The sequence below is a fragment of the Gouania willdenowi genome, chromosome 22, assembly GCF_900634775.1.
Source record: "Gouania willdenowi chromosome 22, fGouWil2.1, whole genome shotgun sequence".
Classification (NCBI taxonomy): domain Eukaryota; kingdom Metazoa; phylum Chordata; class Actinopteri; order Blenniiformes; family Gobiesocidae; genus Gouania; species Gouania willdenowi.
Window position 1 is genome coordinate 8695407 of NC_041065.1, and position 19399 is coordinate 8714805.

Consider the following 19399-nt stretch of genomic DNA (forward strand, 5'->3'; position numbering starts at 1 on the left):
GCGGCCTCCAAAACAAAATCGAATTTGGAAGTTCTATGGAGAACAACATCATACACAAAACTCCAGAAACACAGAAAACAACAGCAAAATGCACACAGTGTGAAGAAATTTACAAAAAGTAACAAAAAACAACAAAAAGGTAAAAATCAGTACAAAAAAATGAGTCATAAAACACACATACCGACTTGAAAAACACACAAAAAGAAAACCCATACAAAAGCACTACAAGGACAAAACCCTTTGTTTTTTCTATGTTAATGCTCAGATTGGACATTCTTCTAAATGCTGATATTAATTTTCATAATGTGGCTCCCACTGTGATAGAAGTTGCTGATCTCTGGTGTATGGCGTTACTACGTGCTTCCTATTCTGTGTATTTATCATATGCCATAAATACACTTGCAGTTAGTAGTAGTCAGGTTTCTACACTCATTTTCCTACTGCTACCAACTTTCTCATTTGGTCACACCAGCAGCACATGAATTGGACGCACACATTTTTTTTGTCATTTTCTCCTTAATCTGAGAGCCTTTCGGTGTTTTTCAACCTATTTAGAGTGATATTATCAATAAGAAAAACTAAATATAAAAACTTAAAATTTGCCAAAATGTTTGATAAAAAGTCAACGAGACTTGGCCATTGTTTTCTTTATTTCTTTTACTAGTTCTCATAATCTCAGCACACTCACCAGCAACTAAGAATTGAATCCATTTATTAGTGTTTTCCTGACATTTTGGTTAAATATAAAGAAAAACTATTAGAAGTTGTCTTTAAATGACAGAAAATACATCTTTAGTTGTATGAATATATAAAATTAACTATCCTCACTGTCACATTAAAAAAAACCAAAAACATTTACTGTACACAATTGACAACTATTTTTTTTATTGAATTAATTAATTAACATGATACTCAAAATAGCTATGTAGTGGATACACAGCCTCTCAGCCAGAAGGTTGTGGGTTCATATGCCTGTTTTTTTGAGTGCAGGAGACACTGTTTATAACCTAAATAACCCATTCTTTAAGAGGTTTTAATGATATAAGTTACAAATTATCATTAAGGTTCAAAATATTATGATTGGATTTCTTATTTTTTCTAAAATATGGTCCATTATTCAGCCACAGATGGTTTTTAACTTTTTGTATTTTCCCCTCAGTGGAGCTTCCTGAATCAGAGAAGCTCACCCTCAGTTTATGTTGCCACAAGGACCGTCCTTTCATTTGGAAGAACATTTATTTTGAGTGCCTTAGTAGTGGGAAGCACTTCCTGGAGCAGGTCCTGGTAAGTACACCAGTCCACATCTTTGATGTTAAAGTTTTCATAATTGGTGCATTTTATGAAGCACGTATGGAATCTGTTTGATGAGGTGACATGTGTTGCTTCCGTTCTGCAGGTTACCGCTCTAGACCTGGTCAAACATGAGGAGTTTGTTCGGCTGAAGGAATTGTTGCAGCTGGAGTTTAAACCGTTGTCTCGTCTCGTGTTGCTGCTAGGATGGAATCAATGTCGCAGTCTGAGCGCAGCTCAAACGCTGCTGCAGATCCTTCACAAAGAGCAGGTTATACATAAAACCACGGGTGAAATGCATCAGTCTAATTACTTTTAAAACAGGCATGGATATGTTTGTTTTTTTTATTTTATTTCCAGGATGCTGCCAGTGACTTTATTCTGCAGGAATTTGCAAATCATTTGTCATCTCAGCTTCAAATACTTGAATGGTGTAAAAACAACAACCCGTAAAGAAAATCCATCCATCAATTGTTTATTTTTTTGAATTTCAGTGTAGTTTTTGACCTACAAGTCATCTACTTTTGCTCCGTGTGTGCAGAGGGGTTTCCATGGAGGCGTTGCTGGCACAGCTGCTAACCCTGGACAATCACACAGCCCTCTATATGCTGCACTCTCTCACTCCTCTGGCTCAGTTTGAAGAAAGTAGAGTATTGGAGTTACTGCAGAAGGTGCCAAACCTACCAGAAACAGGTTGGAATCCATCATATTGTAGATTTAAAGAAAAAATCGGCACGAAGAGTAATACGTATGATGTTTCGATGTTACACAACAGGTGCCTGGAGGTTAAGTTTTTCATAATAATGTGAATGCAAGAACCTTGATAGAAAGGTCTTGTAGAAGGCAAGGCAAGGCAAGGCAAATTTATTTATATAGCGCATTTCATACTCAAGGCAACTCAATGTGCTTTACATGATAAAACATTCAATTGTTTAAAATCAATAAGAACATTTAAAATCATCAGTAAAATCAATAAGAACACAACCAGCCTTTAGTGTGGTTCCCTCTTACCTTTTTAGAAAGTACTGCTACTAACTACAAAAGCCTACTGATTGTGAAAGTGGGCTTTTATGGGCTTTGGTACCAATAGATCAATCTTATTAATTCATCACATCTTACAGGTCAATACCTAGGGCGAGGAACTGTTGCTCAAACTATTTTTTATTCCAGGGATTCTCAACCTTGGAGTCATGAGACACAGGCAGGAGGTCGCCAGATGCCTTTAAGAAACTAAGAATGTTTTTTGAACATTTTGAGCCCATCTTTGCTTATTTTTACCCTTTTTCTGCAACTACACCAAACTTGCTGTATTTTAACCTATTTTCATCACTTTTACTTTCCTTTTACTGCATTTTTGTGACATTACTCTCATTTCTGCCACTTCTCCATTCAATTTCAATACTTTTTTTGCACATTTTTTTTCCACTTTTGAGTCATTTTTGGCACTTCTAAACCTTTTCCCAGATATTTTTGCACATTTTGACCCATTATTGTCACTTTTAACCTCTTTTCACCATATTTCCTGCTTATTTTTGCCAATTTAACCACATTCACGATTTGTCACACCCATTTTTTGCCAGTTTAAACTAATTGTTCAATTTTTGGTCACTTTTAACCCATTATATTTCTGATTAAAACAAGGATTTACATCTTTAAGATGACTATATACTAGGGTTCAAATAATAATAAACTTCATGGATAACAGTGGCTATTATTCAGATTAATAAATAAATGTGGTTATCACTGATTCATAGAACAATGAACCATCATTTTACTGACTTTATGGATGGGCCCCAAAAATCTCTCCCCTTTATCCCCCCTTATAGATGGCCCTGTCTCCACATGACTGTTCTTCAATGTTCATGTCTGTGTTCAACCACTTTCAGCTACAGTGGGGGTCCCCGCTCTCTGAAAACTCTTTTTTGGGGGGTCGCGGGCTGAGAAGGTTGAGAACCACTGACTTATGCAATTGTTCAGTCTCAGTCATGAACCAACTTTGTTAAAATAAATCTAGTTGCCAATTGTCCTGTTTCTGCTTTATCAACTCCCAGGAAACAATAGTACATTAAATTAATGAATGCTACATGATCGTGAAGGGGCTTTGTTTTTCTATCCCACAGAAGATGTCAACGGAGCAGTTTCTCTCAACCCTGCAGCTCAGAGGAACATTGTTTTATTTCAGGGATTTTGTTCCTTGAAGTATGCCATATATGCACTTTGTGTAAACGCACATAAATACTTGAACTGCACAGAGTGCAATTACACGCAGCAGGATCCAAGTTCAGAGGCAGAAAATGACCAAGACAAAACCTCAGTTTCCTCAGAAGGTACGAGAAATGTCTTTCCCACACATCCAAAAAATAGTTTGAAGATAGAATAAGTGTTATTTTTTGGTTATAAAACTGTAACTTTTTAAACACACATTACTACGGTTATATATTAAAAATAAAAAATATTTTATTTTCATAGAAGCAATTAGGATATTTGTATTATTTATTATTTTGTCATTAGTTTATGTTCATTGTATTTCTTGGTTTGCAATAATTGAAATGTATTTATATTTGCACTTTAAATGCTTTAAAGTAAATGTTTACATCATGTAATTTTAGCAATAAAGCTAAATTAAATTTACCACATGTTTTGATACTGTAAATAGGGCAACAATCCAATACCAATAGAGGGTCATACTGTAGATACTTGCATGGAAGTAGTGAAGGGGAATTGTTATTGATATTAATTGTTCACAGCCAGGAAAATACTTTTTAATCATCATTTCATATTGAACCAGAAATGTGTCATAATTTTAACTAGAATTCATTTCTTCAGCATTTCCTAATCCTGTCTTCTGTGTTGGGTTTTTTAGATTACCATTTGTTGTTTCAACACTACCTGACCGAGTGTCAGCTCTACCTAGAAGCCCTACCCACCATGTTTCGCCTCGAGCTTCTCGAGAACATTTTCTCCCTTCTTTTTCTGTCCACCACAGATTTTTTACACCAAAGTCCAAAAGACAAAAGCTCAAATCCAAGTAGAGAGAACAGCAGTCAGTCTGTTTACTTTTCAGATATAAAAAGCAAAAGTACTGAATCAGAAACCAAAGCACACCAGGATTACCACAAACAGCGCTCAGGTTTACCAAGAGCCTGGCATCTTAATTTGGAACACTACATCCAGGGCTGCAGAGGGTTTCTGGTGGACGTGACGGCCATGGAGGGGTTCCTTAAGCTGCTCAAAGAAGGGCTGGAGGGCATGTGTGTGGTGGGTCAGCAGGATGGAGAGGACGCAGGGAGGGCGCTGCCTCGGGAGGCGGAGGTAGCAGCGAGCCTGGGCTGCTCCATTACTGCTGAGACATTCGGCCACCGCCTGCAGAGATTATCCAAGTACACTGCAGAGGCCCAGTGGAGGCTCCAGATCATCACTAGAAACTACATCATAGGAAACGGTGAGCTCCAGCAATGCCAATCATTCCCTCCCCTGCTATTAGGCAGATATTTATTGATCTCTTGATGGTTGTGATTTTACCTGCAGACATACAAAGTCCTCACCAAATGCCGACAGCGGCCTGTGCCGTCACTTCATCAGGAACCAATAGGAGCTCGAGCTTGAGGAAAAAGAGGAAAACAGGGAGACAGAGTTCATCAGAAAAAAATTCATCTGGTGCATCAGGTGATATGTCGACTAATATAGTATATTTTAATACCATTAAATACATTTTTATTTTATTCCAATAAAATTCCATAAACCGATTGCTTGTTAAAAGCTGGGCTTTTAACAAGAACCAAGAAATGTGACCATATTATCCCTGTTATAGTGTTGTTATACTGGTTCCCAGTATGTTTTAGGATTGATTTTAATGATTACTTTTAAGGTCCGAAATAGTCTTGCCCCAACAGACTTATTTTCTAATGTATAACTGCCTTTGGAAAGCACTTTGTAACATGTGTTTTGAAAAGTACTCTATAAAAAAAAATGCATTATTATGATGAAATTATAATTGTAATTTTTAATTTTATTTCCTTTGAATTGGAACCACATGTTGTTTTGGGACCACTAAATTATTTATTGGATTGTTCTCATGCTGTCCTCACTGATAATCTGAGACATTTATTGATGAACCAGTGTGTTTTTAGTAATCTAAACCCCTCTTTCCCAGGATGTGACAAAGATCCAGGAGCCAGTTGTGTGGAGCAGGAATTTTGTGAATGCGATAGTCCCCACAACTGGCTGGTTCCAGCCATGTTGTCCCCCCCTGAGTCTCTGCTCATGTCCTGCATCCGCAGAGGAAACTTCATGGAGGCTCATCAGGTATGGATCTCATAACCTGTTGATAATTGTGTTTATTATTTTCTTTGTGTTTTGGAGGAGAAACTAATGGAGCATCAACTCTGATCTCCCTGTTTGGTATTTGTGCATGGAGTCTGTAAAGTGTGCATGCAGTTTTCTTATGGTTACCTAGGTTTCCTCCCAAATTAAAAACAATGTTTGATTCATAGGAGTCAAGATGGCTCCTATCCATGGCGTAAATTGTCTTGTGAGTCAGTTCGAAGAGGTCTAGTCAATCTCTCCATATATTGCCTACAGACTAGATTCAACCAGGGATATTTTTTCCATTTGGCCCAAAAATCATTTATAGATTTTTTCAACCTTAGAAAGGCTTAGAAAATGAGCAACAGAAGTTCCCTTTTTTTTGCAAAACCTCATCTGAGAACAGATGTAACGAACCACAGAATATATATTTTTTAATTTACTTTATTTATTTATTTTTGAACATGTAAAAACAAAAATAATACATAAAAAATAAAAGTAATGTAACAAAACTTGTTATTTTCCAAAACAAGTCAAAAACACAGAATAAGAATTAGTAAGTCTCAAACACAGAAAAAAGGAAAAAGAGCTCTCATGAAACAGCTTAAAAATAAGAACTGTATCACAGTCAATTTATACCATCTATTTCACTTATTACTTTGAATTCAAACAGTGACTGTTCTGGCCCTTGGACTAATGTAGTTAATGACCCCAGTTGTACAGGTTAGAGAGGTACACTTGGATCCAAGTCAACATGATATGGATTTACTGACTACTTTTTCTCAAAATAGCAGCACATGTCACATCTATGTTTGTGAGTCATCAACAGTGTATATCATGGCTTTTGCGCAGGTGACAGCGGTCTTTGATTTGGCTTCGTCTGACTGCAGTGGAGAGTTGGCGTTCATGGAGCGTTACAATGAGGTCCTGATGGAGTTGGGGCAAGTAGAGCAGAAGATGGAAAAACAGTCTATGTCTTCATCTTCCTCTTCCTCAGAGGGTTTAAGCTTGACAGGCGTTGGACGGAGTCGGCTGGGCAGCAGTGGGCGATCAACACTGCAGGCCATTGGAAGTGCTGCAGCTGCAGGTTTGACACACAGTGTTTATTTACATATGATCCTTTTAGTATGTTCTTGAACACAGACCGAGTTGTTATTTCAAAGCTGTTGGAGAATATAATATTTGTTAAACACATAATCTTGGCCAGTGGTTCTCAAACTTGTTTGGGTATCCCCCACTTTGAACGAAGGTGAACTTTCAAGCCCCGTCTGCGTTCATTGCCCCCCCCCAAATAATCCTGACAAATAACACATTTTAAAATTTATTGAACTAACAGGGAACAAGTAACATCATATTTCATAAAAAAATCAAAAACTAAATTAAACTAATCACCTGCATAAAATGTAAAAGTGCAGAAGTACAGGAAATAATGGAACATTGTTTGCAATCTGTGCCAAAAAGCTTAAGAAAACAATAAAGAAAATTCATTTTTGAAGTCAACTATCAATCAATCAATCAATCAATCAATTAATCAATCTTTATTCATTTAGCTCAAATTACAACAAAGGTCATCTCATAGCGCTATCAAAATATAAAATTCATAATGATAAGGAAAAAAAACCAACAAGATCCACATGAACAAGCATTTAGCGACAGTGGGAAGAAAAAACTTCCTTTTAACAGGAAGAAATCTCCAGCAGAACCAGGTTCAGAGGTGGCAGCCATCTGCGCGACTGGTTGTGGTCTGCCTGCTTTGGCCTTTGGGCCTCACTCCCAGTGGCCTAGTCAACACTTATTATAAAGGAGACCTACTGAAAGTTTGTTCCGCTCTACTTTACATGCTTACGTAAATCATTATTTTTTCACTTTAGTTTCATGTTATATTTTGTTACCGGTGGCATATCTAATGCCAGTCTAATCATTTAATGCTCCTTTAATTTCTGTTCATTATTATGTTTTGTTTGTTAATGATTTTTATTGTCAGTGAAGAAAGATTTTTAAGAAGATTGGCATGAAATTGAAAATGTCGTCCTGTTTGTCGCTCACCACCTGTCATACCCCGCACACTTTGAGAAGCACTGGTCGAGGCCTTGTAAACCAATAAATGGAAGATAATTTACCCACAAACAAATTTAGAAGGTTAAAATTGCTGCCCAAAACTCTGTTTTATATAAGTATGTATGATTTTATACTATGTTTAACTTGTCTTTTATTAGTTGATGATGTCCAGAAAACAAAGTGAGCAGAAATGTTACATGAAACCTAATAGTGCAGGTGATGCATGTTCTGGGTAATCATCCACTCATTGGTTTTCCATGCTCTCACTGTCTGCAGGAGTAGCTTTTTACACCATCTCAGACATAGCAGATCGTCTCCTCAGCACCCCCGCTCACCCACTGCCGTCACTAGAGAATGGCTACTGGCTGAGCTTATGTCCATCAGACGCCTCATCTCTGCTTTGCATGTTGCTGGAGGAGCTCAGCCCAGCAGCAATGGCTGCATTTGACCTGGCATGCTGCCATTGTCAGCTCTGGAAGACGTCCCGGCAGCTTTTGGATATGGCAGAGCGCAGGCTCAGTAGCAGCCTTGAAGAGCGAGGTATGAAATAAGAATTTAAATGGGGTTTTTTTTTTAAGAAAACATTTTACTGTTGAGTATAATTAACAGTAGTTGCTTTATTTTCTCTGTCCAAATTCCTAGGAATGAACGTTGACACTAAATTGCCTCATCCTGAGGGTATCTGTGGATTCCCCATGGTTTTACAACAGATCAACAAGATCCTGAATCACTCTGCCACTCATAAAACCTCTGTCAAACCAGGTGAATATAAAACAGATTATGATCATTTATGTTTGATCACAACCAGGGTTGGGGTCAATCATAATTATAATTGTGCAATTGATAATTAATTACAATTATGATGTAATTACAATTGTAGATCTAATTGGAAAAAACCTTTTGCTTGTGTAATCATAATTTAATTGTAATTTAGTTCAGATAATTGATTGGAAATTCTATTAACAACTACAATTTAATCAAACACAAACCTGGGTAACCATATAACAGTACAATTATATGGTTTACACATGTAATGTAATGTTATGTAATATATTGTAGTTAACAATTATTAGAATATGTTTCATATCAAGTTTTCTCACTACCTGTCAGTTCTCTTGAGAATTATTTTACCATTAAAAATAATTGAAATCAAGGGTTATACTGACACAAAAAAAGGCTTGGACTCCCACACTAAAAATATTAATACCAATATTTTCTTGGATAAAGAAGCCTATTAAGGTAACCAAGAGATGGAAAACAAATGTGATGATAGATACTATTTTTTTAGTGCATTTTACAGCTGATTTAAGACATGCGTCAAACCTGACTCGTTATCATAAGAGATGCTAACGGTTACGTTTTACGGCTTATTTATGAAAGGCTCAGTAATTGTTGTGATGAATTTTAATAGAACTTTAGTAATTGAGAACGTCATTGTATTTGAGTTTCAGGGGAAAAATAATAATTGTAGTTGGAAAAATTGTTGCCCAGCATAAACGTTATTGAGTTGTAAATGAACATGGATAATTAAAATGTAATTGTAATTAAAAGTTGTAATTGACCCAACCCTAAATTCACAATGCCGTTCCTTAGCAGAGAATCAAATGCATTGTGGGAGAAGGAGAAATCTAATGTTTCTGATCGTCTTTGGTTTGATAGAAGCTGCAGGGGAGGACCCAGTGTTTGCCAGCCCTTTTGGCTGCTGCATCCAGGATGTTCTTCTCTGTTGTCATCCAACACTGACTGAAGAGTGCATCGCTGCTCACCTTAGACTGACTCAGCGCCTGGAGACCACCCTGCACTTACTCAGCACTGCTAATGATGGTGCAGGTCAGCATTGCATCACAGCGTAGTGATGCCGGATTTGAAAAGTTTTCCTTTAGATTTATTCAACCTGTAGCAGAGGGTTTTTCAACCTTGGGGTTGCCTGGAATTTAAATGAGCTCGCCTGAAATGTCTAGTAATTGATTAAAGTAATTACCGAAAAAAAAAAAATATATATATATATATAATTTTTCAAATTAAAGAAGAACTGTGTTCTATACTTTCACTTTGTAAATATAAATCAAGTTAAATAATAAATAAAATAAACATCTGAGCTGGCGTATCTTCTCACTTGGTATGCTAATCCCAGCTACACTGTATTTGTTACATGAGAATCCAAATGTGATCAAAAATTCATTCAAGAAAAAAAAATCACCTGAAATTTTTTGTATCAAAATGGTTTCAAGGTCTAAAAAAGCTTGGGAACCCCTGCTGATCGCATTTTAATGTGTGAACTTAAACACACATGCCTAAATAAGTGTATAATAGAATGGTCATCCATCCTGTTTCTAAATATATTCCAGCAAATGAACAGCGCTAAACTCTGGTCAGGGGGAATGGTGACATTTTAAATGTCCTTTAATTTCTGAGAAGCCTTTCGTCTTCAACAGAGGGCACTGTGGGAAGTGCACTTCTGGCTCTGCTGGTTGAACAGGCCAGCCTGAAGCAGTCAGACCTTGATGCTCACCCGGTTCGCTCCAGCATGAAGCAGCTGCTCCGATCACTGGACCAGCTCTGCCCCTTTGAGCCGGATGGGAATCTGGCCCGGCCCGATTATGTCCGCAGCTTCTTTGATTACATCAACACACTAGCTTCTGTGTTAGTGCTGAGTCTTAATTCAGAAGGTACTGTAATGTTTCAATATATAAACACATGAACAGATCTCATTTTTTTTTTTTGCTAATTTTGCTTGGGTTTTTTTTTTCAGACCAGATCGCTCAAGTGAAGCTGGGAAATCCTTTGCTGGTTTTGCTTCAAACTCCATTTCAGCTTCTCTTCCACCTGCTGTTTGATAGACAGGTGTCTCCTGACAGGTACAGTAACATCTGCCTTCCAATGTGATCTATTATACAGTTGCCAGTATTTTGCACAAAACAATGTGTCGTTCCTAAATGCACACATTCCCTTACCTAACGTATGATTTACGACAGTGTTTCTCAAACTTTTCTAGCTCAAGTACCCCTTTTTTTCTTATTTCTGAATCTAAGTACCTCATTTGTTCAACTACAACATTTTGTTTAGAAAAAAAGAAATATAGAGTATAATAATGGAATGAACAAGTGATAACACACATTTTAAAGAATCTCATTTTGTAAATATATGAAACTGTATTTAGTGCAGTGGTTTGGATGGTGACCCCATTTTGATATCAAAAATTTCTGGCGACAGACCTTTTTTTTCTAGAATTAGTTTTTGATCATGTTTGAGCTCATATATATATATATATATATATTACTGCATTGTAGTTGAAACAGATTTATATTTCACAAAGTTAAAGTATAGAAATACAGTTGTTTAAGATTGGTTTGTTTTAATCTAGAAAAAAAAAAACTAAAACTAAAAAATATTCAAAAATCTATTTTCATTTTTTAGAAATTTCAGGCAACCCCATTTAAATTCCAGGCGACCCCACATGGGGTCCTGACCCCAAGGTTGAAAAACACTGATTTAGTGGCTACGGAATACTTGTATTTCTATAGTTGTATTCATTTCCAGTCATCTCACACCTGGAATGGGACCAAGACTGACACTTTATTTGTTATTTTTCCACACTCTTTCGCTCTCAAGTACCCCCTGTAGTGCCATCTCGTACCCCAATTTGAAAAACACTGATTTAAGAAATAATGCAGGTGAATTTGCTCGGTTGGCAAACATTTAAAATGTAGATTTTGTCACCTTAATCAAACTATACTTTATAGTATGGAATATATACAATACAAATACAACAAAAGTCTATTTTAACATTGAGTAGATTTTAAACATAAAGTAAATAAAGAGCGTATTTTTTGTGGATTGTTGTGAACAACGTTTTGTATGTGTTTTGTCAGAGTTCTGTCCTTGCTGCAGCGGGAAGGTCTGAGGATTAGCATTCAGCAGGTCATTGTCCAACGATGCTGTGAGTCTTTGCCGGTTCAGACTTACAGTTCTGGTAAAGAAAGAGAGAAAAAAGATGATGGGCCATTCAGTGTTGCCAGTTTGTCTGGCCTGCTCCAACAACATGCAACGGAACACATGATAACTCTGGGACTAAAAGAGCCACAGTCGGATGTGAGCTGTGAGTCTGAAGCATTTGTGGAGGAGCGCTGTGCTTCACCCACTAACCTCTCCTCATCCCCACCATCCTCTACTTCATCCATGTCCCCGCCTTCTACCTCAACCTCTTTCCTTCTCACACCGTCAGTGTTGGCGTTTCTAAAATCTCGCTCTCCTTTACTGGCTACGTTGGCATGTCTGAGTGCCAGTAAAAGGGAAACGGTTCGATTGCAATCCACTGGATGGTCAGGTTATTTCCGCAGTGGTCGTAAGGAGGTTGTTCTTGATGATGAGCAGATTTCTCTGGAAGTTGACAACCTGTTGAAGAGGTTTTCCATTCTCGGTGCTTACCTTCAAACAATGGCAGAGCCGGTGCTTGGGACCAAGTTAAGCGAGAGCGAGGACAGCTGTGGTGGACTAGGGGCTGTGATCTGTGGGAAACCCCTTGTTAGCCTCCTGTTTTCTGGACCTCAAGATGAGTTGGCGAAAGCTGTGGCTGCTGAAGCTTTTCAGAAAGCACTTCTCACCAAAGACTTAAACCGAGCGCTTCGTCTGCTTGAACTTTACGGGCAAGGCTGTAAGCAGGAGGAGGCACTGAGAGACCGTCTATTAGCCTGTGCTGCATTAGAAGGTGAGACACTCTACACCAGACATGGGCAACTAGTGGCCCTCGGTCTAATTTTTTGTATCCCCCAAAACTAATTCAAGTTGCAAGGAATGTAAAGCCCGACATAATACACAAATTGACAGCAAAATGCACAACGTACACAAAAAATGCACAAAATGACTCATAAAACACAAAATAAGAACAAAGACAGACACAACAACCACTTAACCAAAATGACTACAAAAACAAACAAAAAAACACATTACAGAAAATCTCCAAAGACACACAAACTGTCAACCAAATTACACAAAATAACAGGAAAATACAGAAAACAACATAAATGCAGAAAGTGACCCCAAAAATGTACAAATCAACAAGAAAAATGCAGAAAATGACTGAAAAATACATTAAATTATAAAAAGAACACGTAAAATAACAAAACACACAAAATGGCGAAAAATTGTCAAAACAACAAGTCCACAATAAGACAAAACCCAGATTGGTCATTATTCTAAATGCTGACATGAATGTTGATAATGTGACCCTCGGATCAGATACAATCACATTTTTGTGGCCCCAGCTGTGATAGAGTTGCCCATCCCTGTTCTAAATGGAAAATCACTCAATCATCCTAAGAATGCTTTTGTTATTTGAGGTTCATATCTAATCACAAAGTTTTAATTTCTTTTTTTACTGATTGAATCTGTTCAGAGGGACATGAAGGTATAGGTCATCTATTTCGAGTGCAGGACGCTAACATGCGAGCGAGTGTTGCGCTCCAAGGTCTGGAGCGATGGCGTCTGTCAGCCTGTCTGGAGCTGTTGGAGTTTTGCCTTAGTGACACAAACACAGACGCCTCACTGAAAACAGAGCTGGAGATCAAGAAGAAAGAATTAGACATCTACTGTTGGGTAATATATGATGACATTTATTTTAATTCATAAAATCAACATTCTAATACTTCTAATCATGGCATCTTAATCCGATAGTTAAGTATGCTTAATCTGTTACTGTTCAGCAGTGACTTAGTTTTCCTAATGCAATTGTAATTATTTTGCTTATGGTAGTTCTTTTTGAATAAAAAGTGCTGTCTGGGGAGATAAATAGATGTTTTGGTTTTTCTCCTTACAATAGATGTTGAAATTAGTGCCTCCACTGCCTTGGAAGATTTGGCAAGAGGTGAGAGCAGAGTCTCAGACAAACTCTGAGTCCATGCTTCATCGGATCTTGGAGACAAAGGTTGGAGCTGCTAACATATGGCAAATTGACTGATTCCCAATGCATTTCTTAGTGACTCAGGCCAGTCTATTAAAAACATATTAATGCCAACATGCTTTTTTTCCTGCAGGAGTTTGCTCTGTGCGCCCAGTGGGTGGAGCTGCACCCTGTATCTGAGCAGCTAAACGTGAAGCTGCAGACTGAGCATTTGCTTTATCTGCTGGAGAAAGGACAGACTGATCAGGCTTTGCAGGTTTGCATCATATGGTTTCAGAATATTGCAATTCTTGTTTGCTGTTTATTCACATTCTTACATACAGGGTCAATGCTACATGATAGATGACTACTATGATACTATGTAGATTTGTGTTGAATTTACCAATTATTTATAGTGTCAATTAAAACAATGAGTAAGAAAGAAAGTAAGAAAATATGAACTGAAGAAAAACCCAACAATTCCACATGAACAAGCATCAGCAACGGTGAATATAAGAGTTAAAGGATAAGTCGGTATCAAAGACACTACCTAGGATTTTCACTGTGGGACTGGGTGACAGAGTAATGCCATCCAGAGACACTATTTGTTCTGATAATTTGTATTTGTGTTTTGGTCCAAATAAAATCACTTTGGTTTAATCCTCTTTAAGAAGGAGGAAGTTGCAGCTTATCCAGGATTTGATGTATTTGCCTGGAGTTTAAATAACTGATGTTTCATCTGATTACATTGACAATTAAAGCTGTGTATCATCTGCATAGCAATGGAAATTTATATTATGGTTTCTAGTAATGTTACCTAGTGGAAGCATATATAATGTAAAGAATATTGGTCCTAAAACTGGACCCTGTGGAACTCCATGACTAACATTAGCTTGCAATGACAAGAGATTATTAAATACCCTGCCTGAGGCTAAAATTAGAAAAATGGTTACTTTTACTAAGGCAGTCTCTGTGTCATAAAGGGCTCAAAAGCCAGACTCTCGTATAAATTGTTCCTATGTAGATGGTCACATAGCTGACCTGCAATTTTTTCAAGGATTTTGGGAAACAAAAGGAATGTTGGATATTGTCTATAATTGGTCACATTACTTAGATCAAGGGTAGGCTTTTTAAAGAGAGGCTTAATTACAGCTGTCTTAAAAGCCTGTGGCACATAACCTGTTATTAGAGATGTGATAATCCCGTTCACCATATTAGTGCTAATCAGTGGAAAAACATCTTTAAACAGTAGCGTTGGGATCGGATCTTAGAGACAGGTTGTTTGTATAGAAGCACTAACTATTCTTGTTGTAATTTCTTTCACTTCACAGCACTTATGCATCCATTTCTTTATCAGTACTGTATCTCATCTGTGACTTCGAACATACAAAAATAATTTAATTATTCTCACATTACACTGCTTTTCCTCATGTTTGGTAGTTATTGGAGAGCTTGTCGGATGTTGCTGTTGGAATAGATGTTTGTGAGAGCGCTTTGGATCAGCGCCCTGGACTGCCTGCATGTTACTTTCTGGCGGATTACCTCACCTTGCATTTTCAGCGACAGGTTTCTCCTGTGCGTCAACAACACATTCATGCCCTACATCTTGGCTCCAAGGTTTGTAAATTTGAACAGTTTCCTTTGAACAAAAGACGCATTCATGTCTATAGTTATGGGAAACAACCCTGATCAAGTGTTAAGCTATCTAACTTTGGATAATCTTAATAGTATTGTCATGAATAGTATGCCAATTCACAAACTATTAAACCAAAAGAATATAAATTGCTTTAAAACAATTAGGAGAAGTTTTCTGATGTTTTACCATTTCTACATTTTGAGCTGTATTAGTTTCCTTCCTTTTATTCAAAGTGACTCTTTTCATTAGGTGTTGCTGACGCTGCCTTTAGAAGCCAGACAGGAGTACTTCCCTCTTTTGTCAGAACCAATGCTGATGCTTGAGCAGTTGCTGATGAACTTGAAGGTGGACTGGGCTGACATGGCAGTGCAATCCCTACGAAAACTAGTAGTGGGCCAGGAAGCTGGTTTTAGTTCTGAAGACATTGATAAACTTCTCACAGTTTACGCAGGGAAGGCTTTGGACTTCTCCTGTGCCCCCAGTAATAGGTCTCGATCAGGTCAGTACCCAGTGGGTAAAGGAATACACAAGTTTGTAAAGTAGGCATAGACGTCAACTATGTGATGACTTTCTTCTTTCTTCTTTCTTCTTTCTTCTTCTTTAAATGGCAATTATAAACCTTAATCACATCAATGAACACTAATATAATCTAAATGCATAAAATGGCATGAGGTACCAGACTTAATCTCACAATCATCTCTCTGTCTTGCTGTGTGTGAATAAATGGTTTTATCTTCAGACTCTGTGATCAGCCTCCATGATGCACTGATGCAGTGTTCCACTCAAGACAACATTTCCATATCTTCTTCTCGAAGGGAATCCCCAGTACCTTCCACTAGTGAGACAGTGCTATGCCGTCATCACGGTTCTATTTATGTTAACATAAAAAATGTTTGTGATATTTTTTTTTTGTGTGCATGCATATTTACAGGCAGCACCCCGACACATACGTCTTCTGCAAGCAGCTCAGATAGAGAGAGGGATCAAGGCATATCTGAAAGAAAACGGCATTCGCCATCCAAGTTCCAGCCTCCAGATCGGCCTCCAGCTCGCAAAGACTGGGTCCCTGACACCCAGCAGGCCGTGTGTATGGTCTGCCGGCGCGAGAGGTTCACAATGGTTTGTTGACTCATAACAACAAATAATTTTTTAAATCTGGTGTTAGAGACAGAGAGACAGACATTAAAGAGGGGGTTTGAAAACTAGAAACGTAATGTTACAAGTATGATTAGACCTGAATCAGTTAAAATTTGATTCCAGAAGATTCTTCCTTTATGTAACATATCTCATTATTTGTTTGTTTTTCAAATTTTTATTTTGTTTAGTCACTACACTTATTTTTCCATAACAAAAAAAGAACTGAAATAAAAGGAAATAATTAAACTAAAGATAAAATAAATCAAGACAATATTTCTCAAAGGGTATATACAAAATAACATGAACAAGGCCTGTGGCCTGTTACTCTATATTTGTTTACTTTATTCTTTCTTGTTTTTATTTGCCAACCATTTTTCCTTGTTTTTATCAAAGCATTTTTCCTTCATTTTTAATTGAAGAATAAGTCTTTTCATCTCAAGAATATCATCCATTGTTTAAGGTTCGGTCTTAAAAAGTATTTTTAATTTTTTTCATGTTTGAATTTTTTAAAAACAAGTTTTCTGCACTTTTGTTTTCCCCTTTCAGTTTAACAGACGACATCACTGTCGGAGATGTGGTCGTCTGGTTTGTCACACTTGTTCAGAGCGGAAGATGCTTGTTGACGGCTGTCCCGGAGAGGAAGTCAGGGTGTGCGACCAGTGTTACTCTTACTTTCACCCAGAGTAAGACCTCACGTTGTTCTCCTCTTTTCTGAAAGTATTTCAGGGAATTTAGAGTTTGATTTCTAGAAGACAGCCACATGTGTAAAGTGAGTGGACACAGAATGTGGCAGGTTTTGTGCTGCCCATTTTCCACCTGTGATCACTGGCTGTGTGGCTAGCTTTTAAGTAAATGTTTTGTCTTGTGTGAGGAGTTTTATGACCAGGTTAAAGTTTCTGTATTTTTTTCTGTATTTACATTTTTTAAATATAGTAGAAAGCTTTATAATGATACAATTTCTTAACACGTGACATTCATTCTTGTCTGTACATAAATATATATATATATATATATATACACACTGTATATATACAGTATATAGTATTATACCTGTGTTACTGTTAGTAAAAATTTAAATTTTCATTTCATTTTTCAGTTTTGATGATGAGCTTGAAGACCCAGAAGGTAAAATAAGTCTTTGTTCTTTTTTATATCTTCATCATAAATCCTTAGCACAAGCCAGATATTTCATTTAGATTTATTTTCCCAGTAAAGAAATATTAATTATGCATGTACAATGCACTCTTGAAGTGGGCTTGTAATTAAAATGCACCGTGTTCATCACTGTGGGGCTTTGAGCAAATCCCTTAAACCTAAGTGTTTCCATGACACTACTGAAAAAGTGGTTAAATGTGGTAAAGGTTAAATAAAGGTTAAAAAATCAAGACGTGTGTAATTGTAGATAATGTGTAGTGATAATAATATAATTCCCTAATGAACAGAAAATAGTTAGTCTGGCTCTGTCCATGTCTCTGAGCTTCTGTATTTGTGTAGATGGTATTGCAGACTCAGACGTCACAGACGATGCCCTGCACGACCTGCTCCATCTGCCTGAAGTCTTCCACAGACAGATCAAACTCAGCACAAACCCCTCAGAGAATCAGCAGCAGCGCAGCGAGTTCTACTATGAACAGGTTTGTACATTCAGCACCAACACAATCCCGTCCGTCACCTTCACTGAGGTATCTGGTTTTAGATGTCCTTCAACCCTTGCAGTTGCAGCTCCCACTCTGTGGAATGCACTGCTGTTAGCTGTGTGGACTGTGGATAGCCTCTCTACTTTTAAAGCGCCTTTGGCAGAGTTTAGTTGCTTTCATTGTATTTTTATTGTGGTGCCATTGTTTTATTTATTTATATATATATATATATATATATATATATATATATATATATATTCTTATTGTAAAGCACTTTGGTATGCTGCTGGCTGTTTTTATGTGCTTTATAAATAAAGCTGACATTGACTTCCATGAATGGGTTTTCAGCTCACCCTGTTCTCATTAAACAAGAACATGTTGTTCTTTCGTCACCAAACAGGTACCGGCACATGCTTGGCACAAGGTACTTGAAATAGGCGGCCAACTGTTTTCGGTTGATGAACTTTAACTCTTTTTTAACCTTAGTATTATAGTGCCCGTCGGAAGTATGTATTCATATAGTGGGAGATTAAGTAGAGTTGTCAATTATAGCTAAATTAGTATGCGTTTGAAGGTTGAATGTACAAAGGTGTACATACTCTGTAGTGGTTTAATTCTATGGGACATGTGCATGATAAATGTTTGTTTTTTTTTATTTTTTTTGTTTGGTGTATATGTTTTGTGTTACCATTCTAGTGTGATTCTGGAGTCATTTTGTGTATATTTGTATCTTTTTTGGTGTAGTTTTGTGCATTTCTGTTTGTCATTTTGAGTCATTTTCATATTTTTGTTGTCATTTGGTGTATTTTTCTGTAATATATGTTTTTTGGAGTCATTTTGTGTGTTTTTTTTTTTTTTTGCCGTTTGCTTTCAACAAGCCACGACCATTGCCCGCCATTAACTTCCTGGTCCTGTCATAGCTTCCGGGTCCCTTCCGTCCAGTCTAAGCAGCGAACAGTCAAGTAATCATGAAAATAAACGTTTTGAAATCACCAAATAATTCCAAAATGACGCATGCACACACTCGGGCTATGTGCAAGCTGTTCATAAAGTTTCAGGTCGAACAAACACCGCGTCGGGGAGAAATTCGCTCCACAAACACACACACGTCGAACTCTCTTGCTTTCATAGAGAGATAAAAGCACTTTGAACTGCATTTTATGTATAAAAAGTGTGTTTTATAAATAAAGATTTAATGATTTAATGATTGATTGATTTCATTTTTAGGCTCCAAGTGCGTACCTCTGCGTGTCCATTCTGTCTCTGCACAGTGACCAGACAGCTTGTGGTCATCAGCTCATCAGCCACTGCCGCTCCCTGTCGTGTAAACTGACCAACCGGGAGGTGGACGCCTGCCTCCTCACAGACATCATGCATCAGCTGCTTTTCAGTGCCAAGCTGATGTTTGTCAAGGTGGGCCGTAACCAGGATCTGGCCTTATGTGACAGGTAGGATCCA

General features: G+C 37.4%; 1 protein-coding gene across 2 annotated transcripts in view; it reads left to right on the forward strand.

Moving 5' to 3' along the window:
- zfyve26 (zinc finger, FYVE domain containing 26) overlaps window positions 1-19399 on the forward strand; it is a 34947-nt gene that overhangs the window by 4703 nt on the left and 10845 nt on the right. For both annotated transcript variants that reach the window (XM_028437388.1, XM_028437387.1), the window contains exons 7-32: window positions 1160-1284; window positions 1397-1561; window positions 1651-1739; window positions 1832-1983; window positions 3411-3617; window positions 4154-4732; window positions 4819-4956; window positions 5444-5595; window positions 6448-6682; window positions 7930-8193; window positions 8296-8415; window positions 9313-9483; window positions 10089-10322; window positions 10406-10511; window positions 11526-12361; window positions 13049-13248; window positions 13472-13576; window positions 13686-13808; window positions 14972-15148; window positions 15417-15666; window positions 15907-16005; window positions 16099-16286; window positions 16851-16987; window positions 17401-17429; window positions 17799-17938; window positions 19169-19389. In XM_028437388.1, coding sequence (XP_028293189.1) covers window positions 1160-1284; window positions 1397-1561; window positions 1651-1739; window positions 1832-1983; window positions 3411-3617; window positions 4154-4732; window positions 4819-4956; window positions 5444-5595; window positions 6448-6682; window positions 7930-8193; window positions 8296-8415; window positions 9313-9483; window positions 10089-10322; window positions 10406-10511; window positions 11526-12361; window positions 13049-13248; window positions 13472-13576; window positions 13686-13808; window positions 14972-15148; window positions 15417-15666; window positions 15907-16005; window positions 16099-16286; window positions 16851-16987; window positions 17401-17429; window positions 17799-17938; window positions 19169-19389 — 5242 coding nt within the window. The remainder of the gene's footprint in view (window positions 1-1159; window positions 1285-1396; window positions 1562-1650; window positions 1740-1831; window positions 1984-3410; window positions 3618-4153; window positions 4733-4818; window positions 4957-5443; window positions 5596-6447; window positions 6683-7929; window positions 8194-8295; window positions 8416-9312; window positions 9484-10088; window positions 10323-10405; window positions 10512-11525; window positions 12362-13048; window positions 13249-13471; window positions 13577-13685; window positions 13809-14971; window positions 15149-15416; window positions 15667-15906; window positions 16006-16098; window positions 16287-16850; window positions 16988-17400; window positions 17430-17798; window positions 17939-19168; window positions 19390-19399) is intronic.